Source organism: Capsella rubella, unplaced genomic scaffold (assembly GCF_000375325.1).
Source record: "Capsella rubella cultivar Monte Gargano unplaced genomic scaffold, Caprub1_0 scaffold_7, whole genome shotgun sequence".
In the NCBI taxonomy this organism is placed as follows: Eukaryota; Viridiplantae; Streptophyta; class Magnoliopsida; order Brassicales; family Brassicaceae; genus Capsella; species Capsella rubella.
This window is the reverse complement of record NW_006238917.1, coordinates 5,597,348-5,619,220: the sequence shown is the minus strand read 5'-3', so window position 1 is coordinate 5,619,220 and position 21,873 is coordinate 5,597,348. Positions and strand designations below refer to the sequence as shown.

Here is a 21,873-nt window from a genome sequence, read left to right as displayed (position 1 = left end):
ATATTTTCAGGTATGCGTACGTAATTACATGATACTATCTTTTTCAAAAAAATAATGATACTGTATCTAGTATTAACACATTTTATTTAACTGTTTGGTCACATTAATTGATAGTATTTTTTAATAGAAAGTAAAAACTTTATTTATCTAGTTTCCTTACCATTAATTTTATTTCTCTTGTTTAGTAGCTAGACTAAATATATGAAGTTTCGAAAATATAAACGTAGTTGTCAAAATGAAGAAAGAAACGGTGATGTATACTCAATAATAATTGAATGGGGTGGACTCCTTAACAAGGAGAGTAGAGATTGGCGTCGACGATAAGGTCAAGAGATGTGTGCGTTATGGCTTCCTTTGAGCAAATTAAGACTTTTCTTTTCTTGGTCAAGATAATATAAAGTCTTTTCTATATTAGATTACTGGATTTCTACAAAATTCTTTTCCTGTTTTTAGGCTCGCTCGTTGACTTTCCTATATATTACAAAGAGATACAAATTTTCAATCATTTACAAGAAGCCGCGGAGAGCATAGGACGATTCACAATGGGGAATATGGGAAATTTGGGATCTTTGATATTCTTTTGGGCTCTGCTGGTTGCAGTGGTAGCCATGGCCACCGAGCATCGTCCTTTTGAGCGGACTAAAGGCGTCAATGGTCTCGACAAGATTATCGTCCGGGACCATCGCGGTCATTCCTTTGAGGTACTTTTGTCCGTTTTGTGCTGCCTTATAGACTCCAAAGGTCCGTTTTGCTTGATGCAGATGTTGTTGTTCCATTTCGTTTGTTCAGGTTTACTTGTATGGAGGACAAGTGACTTCTTGGAAGAATGATAAGGGAGAGGAGTTACTTGTTATGAGTAGCAAGGTAACTTCAGATTCACTCTGTTAAAAAAGATAGTTGTCTGTATCTACAATAGTTGACTAAAATCATGTGTTAACGTATTGTGCAGGCTATATTTAATCCTCCAACACCGATTCGTGGAGGGATTCCAATATTGTTTCCACAAGTATGTTTTTTTTTTCGAGATAAATCTTTTTTTTTTGTTGTAATTATTGAATGGTGTGATTTGTTTTTATTAATGGAATGAGTTTTTGTGGAAGTGCAGTACAGTAACACCGGTCCACTTCCCTCACATGGGTTTGCAAGACAGAGGTTCTGGGAAATTGATGCTAATCCACCTCCTTTGCCATCAAGTTCTTCTTCTCATGCTTTCGTTGACCTGATCCTGAGATCATCCGATGATGATTTGAAGATCTGGCCTCACAAGTAAGATTCTTGAAATTTCTCTCTTTCTCTTTTCACCATTTTTTATTAGTAGTTTTTTTTATACATAGAATAATTGTACTGGAGTAATGTTTTGATTATATCTCTGTATCCAACTACAGATTTGAGTATAGACTGAGAGTAGCATTGGGACATGATGGAGATTTGACGTTGACATCTCGTGTCAAGAACTCTGATACCAAGCCCTTTAACTTCACATTTGCCCTTCACCCCTATTTCGCTGTTTCCAATATCAGGTAATTTCAACGAGTCCATAATCTCCCATTTTGAAACGAGACACAACATCTCATCTTTTGAATCGTAATCAGCTAGTTGTTGTATGTGTTCAGTCAAATCCAGGTCGAAGGAATGCACAAGTTGGATTATCTTGACCAACAAAAAAACAGAACACGTTTCACAGATCATGAGAAGGTTATAACTTTCAATGCTCAAGTAAGCCCTCTTTGTTCCTTTTTCCAATTCAAGCTTCAACACTTCTTGTCTTATATTTCATCACTAATACACAAAACCTTCGGAAAAAAAAGCTTGACAGGTTGTACCTAAGGACTCCAGATAATCTAAGAATCGTAGACCATATGAAAAAGAAGACTATTGTTGTACACAAGGAGGGACAAGTTGACTCCAGTAAGTAAAAAGACATAGTTTTGTAAACATTACATAGACACACATAAACATTTAGTACTAATGATGGATCATTCCTAATTATAATGTGCAGTTGTGTGGAATCCATGGGACAAGAAAGTGTCCGACTTGGGAGTTGACGACTTTAGGCGTTTTGTAACGGTGGAAAGCGCGGCTGTCGAGAAACCGATCAAGGTGAACCCCGGCCGAGAGTGGAAAGGAATACTACAAATGTCTGTGGTTCCTTCGAGCTGCCCCAGTGGAAAGCGTGACCCAAAAAAGCCTTGCGTTCATCATCCTTGAAAAAGAACCAACTTTAAAACTGTATTATTCCCCTTAAAGTATACTACTTTACTTAATGTTCCCGAGACACATCACATGGTGAACATGTAAGTTAGTTGGGGATCCAAACTGGACTCTTGAACCAGTTTTATTGTTTTGTAATTCTAGTTGTTCGTAAATCCTGTTCAATAATAAAGTATAAAGTGATTTACAGTAATTGGTATAATAGTTCTGATCATAACAAAATTAGTATACTTCAAAATCATATATTTAGCCGATGAATAATCTATTTGTTAAATTAAAATTCTTATTCTATATTTTATTACGGGCGTTTGTCGTATTGATTTATTAAAGAAAAAAATCTTAGCCACAAAATGAAATCATCTCCAAGACGTATCATCATCATCATCGTCCACCAATGAAACGTTCTCTCCTTACTCTGTTTCTCTTCCCAGATGCTCCTTGGGGAAAAAGAAGCTCAATCCAACTTATTCCTCCCAATCTCCGAGAAGGGTTTTGATAAATTCTGGAGATTTTGTCGATCGCAAAGCAGATAAGTGAGGATTCAAATGGGTTGTGTATCGGGTCAAACCCGAATCGCAATGATGAACCTTTCGGTCTCGTCAGCTGAGAAGAACCCTAAGTTTCGCTCGTCGCTTCTCAATTCTAAGGTAACTGTATTCAGTTCGTCGAGCTTCACCAAAAAAATTGACTCTTTTTCTGATTTACTTCGTCTTCTCCTTTGCTTCTGTCAGAGCTCAGTTTCAGATAGTTATGAAGTCTCTTCCAAATGCAGTACATTCTTCAGGGGGCAATTTCAAAGAATACATTTTTCTTGCCTTCACCACGCTCGACCTCTGAGAAAACGAACAGGTAATGGTTGAATTGGTATTTTGATTTGCAAAAACCAGACCAATCTCTTAGAGAACTCTAGTTGTGATTTAAATTCTTCTACCGTGGACTTTGGTGTAGTGTTTGGTCACGTGAGCTGCGTCATGCCGTTGACGGAAGATAACGTGGAGAGAGTGCTAGACGAAGTACGGCCGTCGCTAATGGCCGACGGAGGAAACGTGGCGCTGCACGAAATCGACGGACTTGTGGTGGTTCTAAAGCTGCAAGGAGCTTGTGGCTCGTGTCCTAGCTCATCAATGACGTTGAAGATGGGGATAGAGAGTCGTCTACGGGACAAGATTCCAGAAATCATGTCCGTTGAGCAGTTTCTTGAATCAGAGACAGGGTTAGAGCTGAATGATGAGAACGTCGAAAAGGTTTTTTTAGAAGTTATTGGGTGACATTAATAATTTTGACTTGTTTTTTTCAATTAGCGATCGATCTGAATGGCCATTTTTGGTTTGCTGTTGTCAAATAAAGGTTCTGTCTGAGTTACGGCCGTACCTATCCGGCACTGGAGGTGGGGGGCTTGAGTTGGTAGAGATAGATGGTTACGTGGTCAAGGTTAGGCTCACTGGACCAGCTGCTGGAGTCATGACTGTTCGTGTTGCATTGACTCAAAAACTGAGGGAAACGATCCCATCCATAGGTGCAGTCCAGCTTCTAGAGTGACGTACACCTTTTACATTTTGTAACTTCTGTTCTCATCTTTTACAAAGCCTATTTTTGATTCAATATAATTTTGAAATTAATGAGCATAGCTAGATTGTTGGCTTCGTTTTGATGCACCAAGCTTAATTTCTCGATAAAACAAAACATTTCAAAGCTTTATTTATACACTTGTGTAAAGGAGCTCATCGAGAAATAGAACTCAATAGAATATGAACTTGTAAATTTGCTTGAGTTCCCTTTTAACTTTCTTTGTTTTTTTTTTTTTTTTCCCATACGGTGCAAGATAGAGAGAAAGGCTAGAAAAGAAGCAAACCAGAAATTTCAGACTCTCTCTAATCTCTAATTTACTATAATACAATTTGGCACAGAGTTAAGATTAGGTTTAACTTTGGCAAATTATTTATTTCCTGAAACAAGTTATCCTCTAAATATTCATATTCAATATCTCTCTACTTGGTTTCCAAGGCGTATATTAATCTCTGTATTAAGACTATACAGAGATGGGGAACACGAAAGAGACACACGGCTAATCAAAATCACATCAACAATGTCACAGATTAGTTTTAACCGACTCTTCAAACCCTCCTCCGTCTGCAAAAGTCTACTCGTAAGAATTCGTAGCTATATAGGACATAATTAGGGTTTCTCCTTTCACTTTTTTTTTTGGTTCTCATAGTCTGACTTGTTTGAACGTAAACATGGTAGAGACATAAGAACGTTCGTCTTTTCTCGTCTACAACTTACACATTAAGCACGGATGGTGAGATGAGCGTTACCGCCAAACTACAAGCCCCGGTGGATTGTTCCTTCTCGTCTACCCCAATCTACCCGTTTCTGTTGATAGACTACGTGCTTAACATCCCCAAGTACTCTCCTGATGGTCGTGTCATTAGAACCTACGAATCAGGTGAATACGGACTGCCCGCTTCCAATGTAAGTATTTTGCTTAGGGACAAGAAACTGGTAGAGGAGGTTCGTCATGCGATGACTGTAGGGTTTTCACATCATGGATTGCGATTCAAGCTTTCGAAAAACTCCCTAGATATTCTCATCGATGACCAGAAGAAATCAACACCTGCTTGCGTTCATCTGCCTCCTCTACCTACGGGCTTTCGAATCCAAAGCGTGGCCATGGCGTCTTCTTCAAGTGACCTAAATAATAGTGAAGACTGGGTCGTTGGTGTCAAGTCTTGGGGATCTCAGCTGAGTCTCTTTAGGCCTGGTCATCAGTGGATTAACATTAAAACCTCGCCTGAGTTTATGAACCCTTTCTCGAGTCTTATGTATTCCAAGAAAGATCAAAGGTTCTACATTCCAGCTCCTGGAGGCGATTACTTGTGCTCCTTGGATCTCTACTTCAGGGAAGACGACCAACCCGAGTTCATTTTAATAGCTGAGAACATTCCTGACGCGGTTTTGCCTGAGTTGGCCCTGCTAAATTCCTGTTCCAGGACAGATCATTGGGTGGAGTCACCCTCCGGTGAACAATTCCTCGTCAAGTGGTATATATACAAGAATTGTTTTTTGAATAACAATGATACAAACTATTATTTAGGTTACTCCACATTTTGATTTGAGATAATTTTTTGTTTTTAAGTCTTGCTCATTCTAGCTAGGACATGCATCTACTATATACTCGCCAAACACAAAACGTGATGAAACATTTTATCTCATTTGTTCTTCTATGTGTTTTAGGTACGGCCACAACATAATGCGCAATCACAATAAAGTGGAAACACTCATGCACATGGCATCAAAGTTTATGGTGTTTAGAGCAGAAGAATCATGGGATGAAAAATTTGTGTATTACACAGAAGAAATAGGAGATCTTTGCATCTTTCTTGGACATAGTGAGGCTTTCTGCATCCCGGCCAGTTCGTGCCCCGGGCTCAAGCCTAACTGCATATATTTTGTGGGCTATAACTTTGGTGTTTATGATCTCACCACCAAAACTTGCACTACCTTCTACACTGAAGATGACGTCCCATTAAGGAATTTGGAGTTCCCTTACTGGCCTCCTCCAGTTTCTCTCCACTCATAATTTTTATAGTTTTTTGCGTTAGTGTTTATGGTCTTTTTTCTTTTTTCTTCCTAACTTCTATTGACTATTGCTATGAGTTCAATAAAACCTCAATGAAGATGTCTAATCTCTCGCTACTCATAATTTTTAAATAACCCTCACATACATACTACAGTATTTGTTATTAATTGATTAAACAAAAAAGAAAAAGAAATAAACACACTTAAAAACGATATATATTTTTATGTCATTCCATTATATAAAAACTGAAATGGATTATTTCCTTAGATTTAATGCTATCTCCATTAAAGATTCTTCTATATCATTATATAAGGTAAGTTTGTGAAATTGGTGGCCAAGGCGTTCTCTCTTTATTACTCTGAAACAGAGGACTAATCAACCAACATAGTTTAGGGTTTTCGACGATGTCTCAGCTCATTAACCGACTCTTGAAGCCATCTGTCTGCAAAAATGTCATTGTAAGTTCTTTATTTGTTATGTAAAAATAGTTAACTTGGGTTTCCTTACGGTTCTTCCTTATTGGATGATTACTTGTATATACATTGCATGCAGAGACACAACATGAAGGGTCGGATGTTCTGCTCTAAGCCAACACACCCGTACTTGTTGATTGACCACCTCCTTAAGGCCGGTTACAATTCCAATGATCAAATATACTACGATGATGAATACAGAGAGAAACTCGTGATTAAGAACAAGGGACTCGCAGAAGAGGTCCGAGTGGCGATGACCGATGGGATTCCACATATATATGGTTATAGAGTTAACGAAAAATCGGAGGAATCAGATGAATCAGGTGAATCGGAGGAATACGAGGATGATGATGATGATGAGTATACAAGTCTCGTGCTGGTCAGTAACACACCATCTGACCCGGTGAAACTTCATCTCCCTCCTCTGTATAATAGTTCTCGAATCCAAAACGTGGCAATGTCCAACCCTCTGGCAGGAAACAAGCAAGATTTGGTAGTGGCTGTCAAGTGCTTGGGATCTGACGTGAGTGTGTGCAAGCCCTTCAGCGACTCTGAATGGATCAACATCGATACCTCTGGTTCTGTGCACCCTTTCTCGAGTCTAATGCATTCAAAGAAGAACAATAAGTTTCTCACTGTTTGTCCTTCTGGACTCTACTTTTGGTCCTTGGATGATGTCCACCCCGGGTCGGGTAAAAAATACCAACCTAAGTTCCACTACTTGTGTAGTCAAACGGACCATCTTAGCAAGGTTCTTCGGACGGATTTGGAAGACTTCATCTCGTGTACCAGAACGGACCACTTGGTGGAGTCACCCTCCGGTGAACATTTCCTCGTCAAGTGGTACATAATAATATATCTATCTTTAAATATGTATGCACAAGTTTGGTAATTTAACATATGCTGAAACATAAAGATATCTTATTTGCAGGTTTGGCCAGGACGGCAAGGACTGGGGAGCGGAAACAACCTTCTATACAACAAAAAGGTTTCTGGTGTTTAGAGTGGATACAGTTTGCGGTGACTTGGTTTACACGAGAGACATTGGAGATCTTTGTATCTTTCTTGGACATAATGAAGCATGCTGTGTCCCGGCAAGCTCGTCTCCTGGACTCAGGCCTAACTCTATCTATTATGTGGGCAGTAACTTTGGTGTTCACGATATCGGAACCGAAACTTGCACTACCTTCTACATAAAGGATAACCTTCCATTGAGTTCAACTGAGTTCCCTTACTGGCCTGCTCCACTCTCTTGCTAGTGACTTTGATATCATATGATGTCTTTTACATTTGTGGCCTGCAATATCTTTTCTTTAATGTTTTTTGGGTTTGGTTCATGAACGTGCTAGTTAATGTTTTTGGTTATTAGTTCTATATATGACTATTTGAAATAAAACATGACAGGACCCGTTTTACCTTTCTTGATCACAATTAGCTTAGACTACTTATTCTGATAATCTAAACGTGTATAAATCATTTGCAGAGTAAAAAGTAAAGGCAATCAAGTTCTGAAAGATAAAAAAACAAAAAACAAATAGGCAGCTGAGACAAATTGACACATATAATTTTATGGGCAAAAATATCAACCAGTGAAACCAAAAAGTAACAAAGAGAAAGAGAGATTATCAACTGATATGTTGTAACTCTAGAGGAGCATATGATGATGATTGTTTTGCTGCGGACCAGCTGAGCCTGGAGGAGGTGGGAGGGCAAGGAAATGGTCTCCAAAAGGATTAGAAGGGGAAGGACCTGCTGAGAACTGATGGTGGTGATGATTATGATGAGCATGAGGATGAGTGTAATTGTAGGGATTCTGATGCATCATCATCATCTGCTGTTGCTGTTGTTGTTGCATTGCCATTTGAACGTTAGTGGGAGGAGCAATGTTGTTGGACATTGCAAAGGGATCTTGTTGCATCTCGAATGGGTTTGGTGGTGCTGCTGCTGCATTGTCTGTGCCACCATGTCCATACCCGGCATTGGTTAGTTGGATTTGTCTCCTAGCTGAATCATCTTCGTACAGACTGTCAAGTAAAAGATTGTCGAACCCTCCTGCCTTTAAATACAAGAGAAGAGAGAGAGATAACCCCCATGTTAGTTTTGAGACTAGAAATAGAGAGTTCAAATGTAGTGTTAGACTTAATTACTAGTTTGGTGTTAGGCGTGGGGCGAGGATTGTTGTTGTTGTTCTGAGGAGTGACTAGTGCCAGTTCCCAACCGGATCCACCAGTTTCTATTAAACTTAAACTGTTTGATGGACCTGGAGCTTCATGACCTGCAGAGACCAATAACAAATGAAATCAGTAAGTTCATTTCTTCCTCCCATAGTGTGACAGAATGTTTAAACTTCTGGTCAAGAATCAATATTTGCTACCTGGTGGATATATTGCGAGAGCCAATGCATTGCGGTCCTCTATCTCCACGGCTTTTGGGTTTATCTCACTCAAGCCCTGTCAAGAAAAATTTGAGAATTTAGCCAAAAAAGATATCAGTACACATGAGATTGATGTGTGCAAGAAGATTCACCAGCAGATCATCAGTGTCTATCAAGAATGAAGGTTCAGCAACTTCCTCTTCTATTTTTTCTCTTTCCTCTTCTTCTTCTTCTTCTTCTTGAGGTTGGTCTCCTTCAGTGTTTTCATTTTGATTTTCGGCTTCTACAGGTTCTTCAGGCTGCGCACATTGTTCTTCTTGTTCTTCTTCCTCTTTTTCCTGATACTCCTGTAATACAAAACGCCAGTTATAAAAAGACTTATTTCTGATCAATATCAACCAAATATGATGAGAGTTAAAACTTTTTACCAGCTTTTTCTGTACAGAACCACTTTGAGGTGCTTCTTTAATGTAATCTTCCATTGTGGCAAGAAATGAAGGAGGAGGCTGAAACAAATTTTTAGATATTAGTTATTTTGAGGTGATCAATCTCACATTCATCCATCACAAGTTAAGAAAAAACCTGTCTTAAGGTTGGGAACTGAAAGCTCCTAGCGAGCTCTAGACCTTTGCAGTACTCATAGAAATCAGCCAGATGTTCAGCCTGTGGAGTGGATAACATTAATAGGCAAGCTTTGTGAAGATTAAGACTTAGTCTATAGCTTTTGGAGCCTTACCTGTTGGCCAGCTCGTTTGTATATATTTAGAGCTTTAACTGCATCATGTCTTGACATCTCAAAGAACTGAATCAGCAGCAGAGATATATACTTTAGTAACATTCAGTAGTAACAAAGTTATACTAAATAAAGCAGAGAAGGAGATTATTCTGCAAACCATGTCGACAAGATTAATGATTCCATCATTAATGGCACAGTATATTTTGAAGCTTTCTTTAAGTACCAATGCAAGAGCGTATTGAATTAGATAGTTGCTATAGGCTGTTCCTTCAGGCTGCAAAGCTGAAAACAGATTAAGAAAAGGTTCCATGTAAAAACAAAAACAAAAATGTTTGGAAGATTTTAGTTTGAGTATATAACTTTTACCTGACAACCGACAAGCCTGTAAAGCAGCTGTTGCAAAGCAGGTAACTGCTCTAGTAGTTCTTCTTCAGAGAGCATCCTTGTTCTATACGTTTGAGTAGCATTGAAATCTACGTTCTGTAAAAATGATATATAATGAGATTCTTGTGTTAGTTTCAAAGGTGAGAATGAAGTTGAGAAACAAACCTTGGAAGATGCACCTGAAGCTTTTGGTAAACGTTCTGCTTCTATGTCATACTTCAAAACCCGATAGCATTCAAGCCGCTCCTCGAGGAAAAGCGCGTATGTCCTAATCCATGCAGAGCAATCCCAAGCTGCAACAACAAGTCAAGATAATGTCTTTTAACATTTTTCATTAACACACCAAAGCTATAGAACAAAAAGATATATATATATAGAGAGAGAGGCTATTCACCAAGAGGACTTGTATCGTCTTTGAAGTTGGATATCCGAAGTATATGTCCTCTGTGAGAGTAATTGAGAAGCTCTTCTCTGAATGTTGGATCACCTTCTCTTAATGTTCTATGGATGACTATTAACACCTTGATCGCGACCTACGTGTTGAAAACGCAATCTAAGCAAACCCAAAAACAGATTTTTTTTTTATTTTATAAAGTGAAGATAAAATGAAGTCTTTTTGAGTAAAGTTTATATAAACTCACAACCCAATTGCGAGTTTTTGACAATCTCTTGGCTAATGCGTGAATGCAGTAAGCAACATCTGCTCGTGGTTGCACTACAGATGTCGCCGAGAATATTTCTGCATAAAGATATAAAACTCATATAACGCCTCTGATCATAATAACCAAAAAAACTCAAAGGGTTCGGGGTACTTACTACGAATATGACGTTCTTTGGGAGCAGATTCTACGTGATTTGTGGCCTTGACGATCGCAACATCCAAATCCTAATCTCGATTTCATATATTAAAAAAATTTCATCGGTCGTTTACAAAAAAGAACAAAATTTAGCCAAAGGTGGTAAAATGTGAGTCTGACCTTGAATTCGCTGTTGACCTTGGCGATGCTTACGGTGGTTGAATCTTTGATTGCTCCGACGGCTTTACGGAAGCTGTGAAACGTTGCCATCTAGGGATAAATCTTGTAATTGGGAAAAAGTTTGTTAACTATTATTGCGGAGATCACCGGAATAGTGTAACGACGATCTGGTAACGACGGGGAGAGAAAGAGAGGGGGAAGAGGAAGGAGAAGATAAGGGGATGAAGAAGACGAAGAAGACGAAGACCAAGTTTAAGTTTGGTAAATATGCTCTGTTTGTTACTTGTTAGTCGCCTTACAACGAACAGAACACAATAACAGACTTTTCAACCAAAGCCTCTTCTCTCTCTCTCCCTCTCTCTTTGCCTCACCGTGACGTGACGTGCGTAACGGAATCTTATTTATTTTACTCTTTTTAAAAAAAAGATTTTGTAATTATATAGTGTACTAATTTAATTTGTATCGAAAATAGTAGTCTCATTTACCAAATCAAAATTCTTGTTTAACCTTAACAAATCTAGCATATTCCTATAATCGGATGCTAAGTTACAGTCTTACAGATGTGTAATTTCCAAAAAAATGAATTCCACTTATTATGTATCTCAAATTTTAATTACTCTTTTGTTCAAAAATAATAATAATTCCATTACTCGAACTGTATTTTTTTTATTTTTTTTGTTGGACTTGGATCCGTAGGCTTAAGAGCATAGGTTGGGTTCTGATTTGGATCATATTTGCCAAAAACATCTACTGCATATATCATTGCTTCTTTTGTTCCAAAATGCTCATTTATTTATCTTACTGATCATGTCATTAAGAAGTTACTGTTTCGGTTTGTTTAAGAAATGTAACAATTTGTACTCGGCAAAGATACAAAATATTAACCCAACATTGTATTTACCATGCATGCATGTTTCCTCTTTTGTTGCTGTGCGTAAATATTATCGCTTCCTTATAAGTATTAATTCGAATGTTCTCATCATGCTAATGTGTTTACCCATGCACTGTGTATTTGGCTCTATTATGCACAAAGATATCACGAAACCAAAAATTTAAAGCTGAAGAATCAAGACAATTTTTATTATCAGGAGAATAAGATAGTACTATAAGGTCAGTGTAGTGATGAGAATCATGATGCAGTAGTGGTAACATATTTGGTGAGCATCTTGACAATCTCCTTGGAGACCTTCGAGCTAGATTCCTTAAGGTTCTTAATCCTGCCTTCTGTCTCATCATCTAAACGTTTTGCAGCTGCTTCTTGATCCGTCTGAAAAACAAAAAAAAAAAGGTAAAGGATGAGTACAAGTTAAGATCTCACTCGCTGGTTTTGTTTGGTGTTGATTACCCCAGAAACTTGTGTCTGATACTCTTCTTCTAATTTGGCCCTGTACTCTTCCATCTCCTTCTCAGCCTCGTCTTTCGCTTGCTTCAATCTTGCTAGTTTTGCTGATCATTGGTCCATCCAAAAACAATAAGAAAATGGTCACAGCCGAAAAGGATAAAAAACCAAAATCTTACTATTGGAGCAAAAAAAACTGTTAAGGAGCTAGACTATACCGGTCCTAGCAGCTGAAACAATCCGTCCGGCTTCTTGTTCAGCAGTTAAAAGCATCTGAATCCCACCTTGGCCTCTTAAAGAATCCATGGCTTGTGTTCTCTTGAATGCCGATGAATACTTGTGTTTATTCTTCTTTGCAAATTTTGGTGTGAAAGAATGAAGTTGTAGATATAAGCCTCTTTCGTTATGGTTTAGATTAGAGAGGCAGAGTGTTTTTCTCCTTGGTTCTTGGAGTTCGTTTTTGACTCATTTTTTTTCTTTCAAATTTGAGTGATTTAGAAAACAATATGTGATCCAGTGTGAGTGTATATATTTAAAAAAAAAAATCTAAAACTTACTATATATAGAATCTCAACTGACTACAAATCAGCCGATAGGTATAATAAATATTTTGTGTGAAACAAAATTTAAACTATGGATTATAAGGAAATCTAAATAAAATTGATGCTCATATTTTTTGTATTCTTTTTTGATAAAACTGATGCTCATATTTTATTAAATCATCAAAGAAAAAAAAACTATATTATCAAAGATTAGACGTTAAATAGCCAGCTCAAAGGCGTCATTTTCACTGATATAAATGCAAAACAATAAGCAGAATGGAGAATGCCCAAAACGAATAAATCATACACATGCAGTTGCATCATTACTACTTTAGATAGTATAAAGTTGCATGATATACTTTGCATTTAATTTTCCCACCACGCATTCCCTATTTAAATTGTCACATCAATATATACGAATATATCGAAACATAAACAAATCTTCCGAGTTAGAAAATTTGGTTGTCCTTGATTTATCTTTGTAATTGTAATTGAAGATAATGTAAATCAAATTAGATCACAAAAAATATGATCGTGATCAATAGGACCTGGTTGTTTTCGGTTATCCTTATAACGTCTTGTATAATTGGATTCAAGGCAGTGATAGTCGTAGCAGCCGGATCAGTGGCCATGATTGCGTTTAATGCGGCGATGGTCTGGTTTAAGGTCTTGTTGATGTTTGATGAATGCCATACTTTTATGTTTTTTGTGCCTTTTTGTTTCTTATTTTTCCTTCTTTTACAAAATATTTCTTGAACTGCATGCCAAAAGTTTTGTTTTGTTAATTCATTTTTATTAGTAAACAACTTTTCTGATGTAAGCATGTAGCCATTTTTAAAAAAAAGCAAAATTAATATTAGTTTAAACGTTGATATTTTAAGATACTTTTCAAATAGAAAATGGGATCACATTATATGCATTGTCTAATGAAGGCGTCACGATAAATAAGTAGTTGAAAACATAATCAACAGCACATGGTGAGTTTTTTTACCCACCATTGTCCATTGTCATACACATATAATGAATACTTGCTTCTACCAAGATATAAAACAAAAGGGTATGTAAAAGTGACTGCAAAGGGGAATTTACTTATCTAGGAAGTAGGAACGTATGGTAACGAGAAAAACATCATGGTCACATTTACAAGTATTTTATGTATGTATATGCATTTTAGTATGCATGCATAGATTTGTGTATCAAAATAATAAAGCATAAAGATATCACATGATCTTAGTGATACTCAAACAAAGTGCAGGAGGAGCTTCCCTGAGAGTTCACTTTTCTTGAAATTGAATGTCCTTCACAAATCATCACCCCGGGAGCATCTTTACGCTTCCATCACTTGGGAGATATAAAAGTATCATATACTAGTAAGTATTAATATATGTTATTTTCTTATAAATTTTTATATGTATATTTTAATTGTTTTTTTTTTTCAAAAATTGTTACTGATTTACTTTCTCAGTCAAATACTAACCAAAGTGAAAAAAGAAAAGCAAGTTTAGAATGTGGAAAAAGTCGAGTCAGGAGGAATATACATGAGTTGACTCTAAAGAGATCGATCATACGTAACGGATAAAACAACTGCGTGGAATCGTAAAACTTAGTCACTTCAGTACTTGACAATGCATCTCATTCGGGACCAGCCAAAAGACATGTAAACTTGACAACTGGACCCCTACCACAACATTATAATCTCATCGGTCATCACCACAACTAATTCTTCTCCTTCTTGACTTTGCGTTTTTTTTTTCTTTCATCTTCTTTTCGTTTTTTGCAACATATTACAATATAGTTAATTGGGTCGACTAGGTTCTTAAACTCGTTAAAAATAATGTTAAAATTTCTACTAAAAATGAATATGAGAGCTATTGAATAGAAATTTGTCAAGTTTCAAGAAAAACTTGGAAAATATTATTTTCAACATATTCTGTTTTCAGTTTGTTTTTTTCCCTGTTTATAATAAGGTAACCAAAAACATTTTTGATGATATAAATAAACTTATAAACGTTTTTTTCAAGAAATTTTAGATAATTCTTATCTTCTCGAACTGATGGTAGAAGATTGTCAATCCATCGGATATATATACATCTAAAGTTCAAACAAAACATGTAAACGCGGTTTGACATAAATACAAACATTATCTTATAATACTAATTTCCAATTTTTAACTTCATTGTAGTAGGCTACTGTCGATGTTTTGATTTACTTTGAAAGAGTCCCTATGTTTGGTTTAAACTATACAAGTGGAGTGCTGACCAAATTTTTACTTTGTTCAGTTCAGTTTATTATTCGATCAGAGTTTCATTTTTTTCTTTCTTAGAATTAAATAGCTGATGATATAAATGAATAATTCATCCCCAAAAAAATAGATGATTGAATATATACGTAATTTTCAATTATTGTAAATTCAAACCGCTTAATACTACTATGGAACATCAAAACCGTGCACTTGTATACTTGAAATCACATCAAATTTTAAGTAAGAACTTTCAACATGATATGACGCCATGTTAACAATGACTACCAAATTGATTCAGTGACTGCGCTTTTTACTCAGTTGATGTATACACTTAGAATTTAGAACACTGAAATATACTATAGGAGTAGTTGAATTTATCTGGTATAAGCGTTGACTATTACAATATACAAAACTGAGTCTTAAATAACATAGGTTTAAACTGTAAAAAGATACCTCAGATATGGTAAAAACTCTTTACACGACAACCGATACATATACTTGTTCCTTTCACCATTGATAAATAACCCTTTCAAAATTCAATTACCTTTTACCGTGAAAAATAGAAACGAACCACCCGAGTCAGAAAACTACGCAAGTGCTACTACTAAATTAATACTACGAAGTAAATTACCAATATAATTTGGTAAAACTAAACACACAAAAATCCAAAACAAAAGCGATCAAACTTAATACTGTAATGAGAGAGTCATTAAGTAGCTAGGGTCACATACACGTAGAGCTTCACACCAAACAATTCTCGCTGAAACCAATAAACTTGGTCTTATATGTCTTCTTTCATTTAATGTCCCCCTCTCTCTAACCACTTGCTTCCCTTAATTTCTCTCCTTTTATATTTATATTTCTCCTTCATTTTACTCTCCAACTAAATAATTATACACACTTCAAGCTGAACCAAATAATGCAGCCGTCCGGTGGTGATCCGACGTCGCCGGAGAAAGGGAAGGATGAGAAGTCGTCGCCGCCGAAAGTGTCACTGCTTAAGCTCTTCTCCTTCGCAGATTTCTATGACTGCGTTCTCATGACCCTCGGATCCATCGGAGCGTGCATTCATGGCGCATCCGTTCCCATCTTTTTCATCTTCTTTGGCAAACTCATCAATATTATCGGTCTTGCTTATCTTTTCCCTAAACAAGCCTCTCATCGAGTCGCCAAGGTTTGTCTATATACTAGTTTTTAATCCATTTTTTTCCCTTATGAGGATTTTTTTACAAAGCTACAAAACTTGAGAGATTCTTTAGTAAAGATTAGTCGGAAATAGAAGATATATTTTTACCTAATTTTCTTTAGTAGATTAAAATTAATTAACTATGTAATCGAAATATAATTCTAATGAATTGTGCTAATCATCCGTTATTATGTTTGTTAATATGTTTGCTCGGCTTACATTTTCACCTTTTTTTTTTCTTGTTGCAGTACTCATTGGATTTTGTATATCTGAGTGTGGCTATACTATTTTCATCATGGTTGGGTAAAAAAATTAGGCAATTTCAAATTCACTTTTTACTTAATATAAACTTGAAGTTGGTAAATAATTAATCAAATAATGGAAACAGAGGTTGCATGTTGGATGCATACGGGAGAGAGGCAAGCGGCGAAGATGAGGAGAGCTTATCTCCGGTCGATGTTAAGCCAAGACATAAGCTTATTCGACACTGAAGCTTCAACCGGAGAAGTCATCTCCGCCATCACCTCCGACATCCTCGTCGTCCAAGATGCTCTCTCCGAGAAGGTACATCCCTTAACAGAATCAAACCGGTATTGAGTTTTTTTTTTGTTAACATTTTGTGTTAGCTAAACTATTAGATTCGTTAATAAACCACTTACTTTTTCTATGTGGTAACTTCTTGATAAATAAACGCATTCGATATTTTTTTTTTCTTACTCTTTATATTTACACAAAATAATTTTTTTTTTTTGTTCAAATACCTACTAAACTCTGCTAAGTAAGGCATGGCCTCGGTTGATAGAATCTATAGACATTATTTAGGTTGATAGATTTTACAAATCTTTTACATGGGTTTTTTTTTTCTTTTCACATTTGGGTTGATCAATCCTTATCAGCTTTAATGTGAAACACATTAATGGCTTAATCCAATAATGCCATAGATGTTTATTTTTTTTTCCATTTTTGAAGAGGTTTTTTGGAATGCAAGATCTCTTTTCATAACTTAATTAACTAAACATATTCTAGTATTCTTCATTTTTCTGAGATTCCAATAAAGTATAGTAACCTTTATATATTTTTCTTTTATACGTTGGGTCCTTGGTGCAAAAATAATAAATGCATTGTCTTCAATTCGGTTATATCTGCATTGCATTTTGCATTTATAAGGCGGTTGAGTTTGATACGATTTAAATTTTATATTTTCAACTTTTGACCTTTATTTGGTTCGACTTTACAGCTAGCCTAGTCACAAAAACAGTTTGATTACTTAAAGTGTAATGACTAATGACGCAAATGTGGTTAATGGTTTATGATTATGATATGTTGTCTGAATTACCGGTATATCTGGTTTTAGGTAGGGAATTTCTTGCACTACATAAGCCGGTTCATAGCCGGTTTTGCAATTGGATTCACTAGTGTCTGGCAAATAAGTCTCGTCACATTATCCATAGTCCCCTTAATCGCTCTAGCTGGCGGTATCTACGCTTTCGTCGCCATTGGACTTATCGCCCGTGTCCGTAAATCATACATTAAGGCCGGTGAGATTGCGGAAGAGGTTGGTTACTTCTCGCACAAGAAATATATTTCATTTATATTCTTAATAGAAGTGTCTTGTTCTGGTGCTTATCATATATTTCTGTGATAATTCAGGTGATCGGGAATGTCAGGACTGTACAAGCATTCACCGGTGAAGAAAGGGCGGTGAGATTATACCGAGAAGCTCTTGAGAACACGTACAAGTACGGGAGAAAAGCCGGATTAACCAAAGGACTAGGTCTTGGATCCCTGCATTGTGTCTTGTTTCTGTCTTGGGCCTTGCTCGTATGGTTTACAAGCGTTGTGGTCCACAAAGATATTGCCGATGGTGGCAAATCATTCACAACCATGCTCAATGTTGTTATCGCTGGCCTGTAATATACTTATTCTTAAACTATTTGCTTTCACTCCACGTTTGCTTAGTGTTCTTTTTATGGATCATTAAGTGTCTGTGTTTGGGTTCTTTGTAGGTCTCTTGGACAAGCGGCGCCAGATATCTCTGCATTTGTACGGGCAAAAGCTGCTGCTTATCCGATTTTCAAGATGATTGAACGAAACACGGTGGCGAAAGCAAGCGCAAAATCGGGTCGTAAACTTGGGAAAGTAGACGGGCACATTCAATTTAAGGACGTGACTTTCAGTTACCCATCTCGCCCCAATGTGGTGATCTTTGACAAGCTAAACTTAGCTATCCCTGCCGGGAAAATCGTGGCACTTGTTGGAGGAAGCGGGTCAGGGAAAAGCACTGTCATATCATTGATGGAGCGGTTCTACGAGCCCATTTCTGGAGCAGTGTTGTTAGACGGGAACAATATCAACGAGCTGGATATTAAGTGGTTAAGGGGACAGATTGGTTTGGTTAACCAAGAACCAGCTCTTTTTGCAACATCGATTCGAGAGAACATTTTGTATGGCAAAGATGACGCGACAGCTGAGGAGATTGCTCGTGCTGCAAAGCTCTCAGAAGCAATTTCGTTCATCAACAACCTACCTGAAGGATTTGAGACTCAGGTCTGTCAATTGGATACCTTAAAGTACAAGAAACACTATAAATTCTAGGTTCCACTTTTTACCTTAAGGTAAAAGAAACATCTAAAAACCCTAAAACTCTGTTCTTTTACTCATAGGTTGGCGAGAGAGGGATTCAGCTATCCGGTGGACAGAAACAAAGGATTGCTATATCGAGAGCAATCGTGAAGAATCCGTCAATACTCTTACTTGATGAGGCAACAAGTGCTTTAGACGCAGAGTCAGAAAAGAGCGTGCAAGAAGCACTGGATCGAGTGATGGTTGGGAGAACAACGGTAGTGGTGGCTCATAGACTCTCAACCGTAAGAAATGCTGACATCATAGCAGTTGTTCACGAAGGGAAAATCGTTGAGTTCGGAAACCATGAGAACCTCATATCAAATCCCGACGGAGCCTACTCTTCCCTTCTACGTCTCCAGGAGGCTGCCTCATTGCAGCGTAACCCTTCCTTGAATCGCACGTTAAGCAAGCCACATAGGTACCATACTCTGTTTCTGAACATTGTCCTTAGAAAAAACAATAACCAAACCCTTAATTCTCATAGCGGTTCGTCCTTCTTCTTCTTTTGGTTTCATTTGACAGTATAAAATACTCGCGGGAACTATCAAGGTCGAGCTTCTGTTCAGAAAGGGAATCAGTAACTCGACCGGATGGAACCCTAACATCCAAAAAGGCGAAAGTAAAGGTGGGACGTCTTTACTCTATGATCCGTCCGGACTGGATGTATGGCGTGTGTGGCACGATATGTGCATTTATCGCTGGATCTCAAATGCCCCTTTTTGCGCTTGGAGTCTCGCAAGCCTTGGTTTCCTATTACAATAGTTGGGATGAGACTCAAAAAGAGATCAAGAAGATCGCTATCCTCTTCTGCTGCGCTTCCGTCATCACCCTAATAGTCTACACCATTGAGCATGTCTGCTTCGGTACTATGGGAGAGCGTCTCACTCTTCGTGTCCGCGAAAATATGTTTAGAGGTTCGTCTCACTGCAAGTGTTTTTATATCAATAAATAAATTTAACATTTTAAGAGATTAGAAAGCCCTTTTTTTTTTTTGTTACACAAAGTGATATTTTGTTCTGTTTTTGGTTTTCTAGCCATCTTGAAAAATGAAATCGGGTGGTTCGATGAGGTGGACAACACAAGTTCAATGTTGGCATCGCGGCTTGAGAGTGATGCGACTTTGCTTAAAACCATAGTGGTCGATAGGTCGACGATTCTACTTCAGAACTTAGGTCTTGTTGTTACGTCTTTTGTCATCGCCTTCATACTTAACTGGCGCCTCACTCTTGTCGTCTTGGCCACATTCCCATTGGTTATAAGCGGCCATATCAGTGAGGTAACGAATAGTTTTTGCCACTATTTTGACTAACGTTTGCGTTTGTGTTTGTGTTTATGTTTATGTTTATGTTTATTGTTATTTTTGTAGAAACTTTTCATGCAAGGCTATGGAGGAGACTTGAGCAAAGCATACTTAAAGGCCAATATGTTGGCAGGAGAGTCTGTTAGTAACATCCGCACGGTTGCCGCCTTCTGTGCTGAGGAAAAGATTCTAGAACTTTATTCAAGAGAGCTTTTAGAACCTTCCAGAAGTTCTTTCAGGCGTGGTCAAATTGCTGGACTTTTCTATGGCATCTCTCAGTTCTTCATTTTCTCTTCATATGGCCTCGCCCTCTGGTACGTCTCGCTCTATAGAAGATTGTAAATATATAATTAATAGACTTGGTTCGGATTGAGACAGTCAATTTTGATTGGATAGGTACGGATCAACATTGATGGACAAAGGATTAGCGGGTTTCAAAACAGTGATGAAAACATTCATGGTTTTGATCGTGACGGCATTAGCTATGGGTGAGACATTGGCTCTAGCTCCGGATCTGCTGAAAGGAAACCAGATGGTTGCGTCTGTGTTCGAGATCTTGGACAGGAAAACTCAGATCGTTGGAGAGACCAACGAGGAGCTGACTAATGTGGAAGGCACGATTGAGCTCAAAGGCGTCCACTTTAGCTACCCTTCTAGACCGGATGTTGTAATTTTCCGGGACTTTGATCTGATAGTTCGGTCGGGAAAGAGCATGGCGCTCGTCGGACAGAGTGGATCCGGTAAAAGTTCTGTCATTTCACTCATTCTCCGGTTCTATGATCCGACTGCCGGAAAAGTCATGATAGAGGGTGAGTGCATTTGACTACTCTGAACACACAATTTCTTTGGTCTCAAGCTATCTCTTAACACCAAGGTTTCTTGCATCAAAAGAAAGTATTTGTTTAGCTGAATAAGCTGGTTTTTCCTTATCCCAATTTCAGGAAAAGACATCAGGAAACTAGATCTGAAAGCACTGAGGAAGCATATTGGTCTAGTTCAACAAGAACCTGCACTTTTCGCCACAACAATCTACGAGAACATTTTGTATGGAAACGAAGGAGCATCTCAATCTGAAGTCATCGAATCAGCTATGCTAGCAAACGCTCACAGCTTCATTACCTCTCTTCCGGAAGGCTACTCCACCAAAGTTGGTGAACGTGGTGTTCAGATGTCAGGCGGACAGCGACAAAGGATTGCCATAGCTAGAGCCATCCTCAAAAATCCAGCGATTCTATTACTTGACGAAGCCACAAGCGCTTTGGACGTTGAATCTGAGCGTGTGGTAGGTTTCTTTACCATTAGACTTTTCTAGAGTTTAATATACCCTAATAGACTTATGAGTTTACAACGAATGAACATTACTAGGTACAACAAGCATTGGATCGGTTAATGACTAACCGGACAACGGTGGTGGTTGCTCACCGGCTATCGACTATCAAGAACGCCGACACAATAAGTGTATTACATGGAGGAAAGATTGTAGAGCAAGGCAGCCACCGAAAACTCGTTCTGAACAAGACTGGTCCATATTTTAAACTCATCAGTCTTCAGCAGCAGCAACAACCTTAAGTTACTACACATTACTCCTTTAAAAACTCTTTACTATTTTTTCTTTCTTTCTTTCTTTTTTGTGAAAAATATTGATCAGATTTTCATTCCATGTGATTATATATTTTATATCAATTAATCATCTTTGATTTAACGTTGGCGAGTTAATTTACATGCGAAAAAAATAGTTTATGAACTCCAAAATAGGAAAATGTTCTAAACGATCACTATGTCTGCATGACACCAGACCTTCAACCAAAATTTTACAACGTCAAAACATTTAGTCCCTACCAATAATCCTAGATCCTTTAGCACACACATATATATATATATATAGATTTAGCTATTTTTGACCA

General features: G+C 37.6%; 7 protein-coding genes across 8 annotated transcripts; 5 read left to right on the top strand and 2 right to left on the bottom strand.

The window, feature by feature from the left end:
• The first annotated feature begins 318 nt into the window (after window positions 1-318).
• On the top strand, window positions 319-2,404 carry LOC17879899 (putative glucose-6-phosphate 1-epimerase). The gene is made up of 9 exons (XM_023778618.1): window positions 319-337; window positions 454-701; window positions 790-864; window positions 950-1,006; window positions 1,106-1,266; window positions 1,386-1,520; window positions 1,614-1,716; window positions 1,809-1,908; window positions 2,000-2,404. The coding sequence occupies exons 1-9, from the start codon at window positions 334-336 to the stop codon at window positions 2,206-2,208; spliced, it is 1,092 nt and encodes a 363-aa protein (XP_023634386.1). The 5' UTR covers window positions 319-333; the 3' UTR covers window positions 2,209-2,404.
• Window positions 2,405-2,590: 186 nt separating this feature from the next.
• LOC17880466 (nifU-like protein 3, chloroplastic) lies at window positions 2,591-3,972 on the top strand. The gene is made up of 4 exons (XM_023778940.1): window positions 2,591-2,858; window positions 2,943-3,060; window positions 3,160-3,455; window positions 3,559-3,972. Exons 1-4 carry the CDS (start codon window positions 2,757-2,759, stop codon window positions 3,748-3,750), a joined length of 708 nt encoding a protein of 235 aa, XP_023634708.1. The 5' UTR covers window positions 2,591-2,756; the 3' UTR covers window positions 3,751-3,972.
• Window positions 3,973-4,297: 325 nt separating this feature from the next.
• LOC17880514 lies at window positions 4,298-5,791 on the top strand. The gene is made up of 4 exons (XM_023778023.1): window positions 4,298-4,357; window positions 4,456-4,501; window positions 4,541-5,252; window positions 5,446-5,791. Exons 1-4 carry the CDS (start codon window positions 4,298-4,300, stop codon window positions 5,789-5,791), a joined length of 1,164 nt encoding a protein of 387 aa, XP_023633791.1.
• Window positions 5,792-6,169: 378 nt separating this feature from the next.
• Window positions 6,170-7,523, top strand: LOC17879774. The gene is made up of 3 exons (XM_023778022.1): window positions 6,170-6,249; window positions 6,344-7,107; window positions 7,196-7,523. The coding sequence occupies exons 1-3, from the start codon at window positions 6,196-6,198 to the stop codon at window positions 7,521-7,523; spliced, it is 1,146 nt and encodes a 381-aa protein (XP_023633790.1). The 5' UTR covers window positions 6,170-6,195.
• A 242-nt stretch (window positions 7,524-7,765) lies between these two features.
• LOC17879366 (putative clathrin assembly protein At4g25940) lies at window positions 7,766-11,012 on the bottom strand. Its single transcript, XM_006283319.2, has 14 exons — window positions 10,736-11,012; window positions 10,575-10,644; window positions 10,400-10,497; window positions 10,153-10,291; window positions 9,924-10,051; window positions 9,741-9,854; window positions 9,532-9,648; window positions 9,375-9,440; window positions 9,221-9,301; window positions 9,067-9,144; window positions 8,791-8,985; window positions 8,639-8,714; window positions 8,412-8,539; window positions 7,766-8,320 (listed from the first exon to the last, which is right to left on the bottom strand). Exons 1-14 carry the CDS (start codon window positions 10,823-10,825, stop codon window positions 7,910-7,912), a joined length of 1,791 nt encoding a protein of 596 aa, XP_006283381.1. The 5' UTR covers window positions 10,826-11,012; the 3' UTR covers window positions 7,766-7,909.
• An 816-nt stretch (window positions 11,013-11,828) lies between these two features.
• On the bottom strand, window positions 11,829-12,457 carry LOC17880791 (V-type proton ATPase subunit G3). The gene is made up of 3 exons (XM_006285844.2): window positions 12,293-12,457; window positions 12,081-12,181; window positions 11,829-12,002 (listed from the first exon to the last, which is right to left on the bottom strand). Exons 1-3 carry the CDS (start codon window positions 12,378-12,380, stop codon window positions 11,865-11,867), a joined length of 327 nt encoding a protein of 108 aa, XP_006285906.1. The 5' UTR covers window positions 12,381-12,457; the 3' UTR covers window positions 11,829-11,864.
• A 3,251-nt stretch (window positions 12,458-15,708) lies between these two features.
• On the top strand, window positions 15,709-21,671 carry LOC17878330 (ABC transporter B family member 2). Of its 2 annotated transcripts, XM_006282794.2 has the most exons (13): window positions 15,709-16,032; window positions 16,293-16,347; window positions 16,433-16,608; window positions 17,399-17,599; window positions 17,695-17,954; window positions 18,051-18,591; window positions 18,708-19,087; window positions 19,192-19,583; window positions 19,704-19,945; window positions 20,036-20,283; window positions 20,366-20,778; window positions 20,911-21,251; window positions 21,335-21,671. In XM_006282794.2, the coding sequence occupies exons 1-13, from the start codon at window positions 15,778-15,780 to the stop codon at window positions 21,536-21,538; spliced, it is 3,708 nt and encodes a 1,235-aa protein (XP_006282856.2). In that variant the 5' UTR covers window positions 15,709-15,777; the 3' UTR covers window positions 21,539-21,671. The 2 variants fall into 2 exon arrangements, with proteins under 2 accessions (XP_006282856.2, XP_023634228.1); XM_023778460.1 differs by lacking the exon at window positions 15,709-16,032 and having other exon boundaries at window positions 16,315-16,342.
• The last annotated feature ends 202 nt before the right edge of the window (window positions 21,672-21,873 follow it).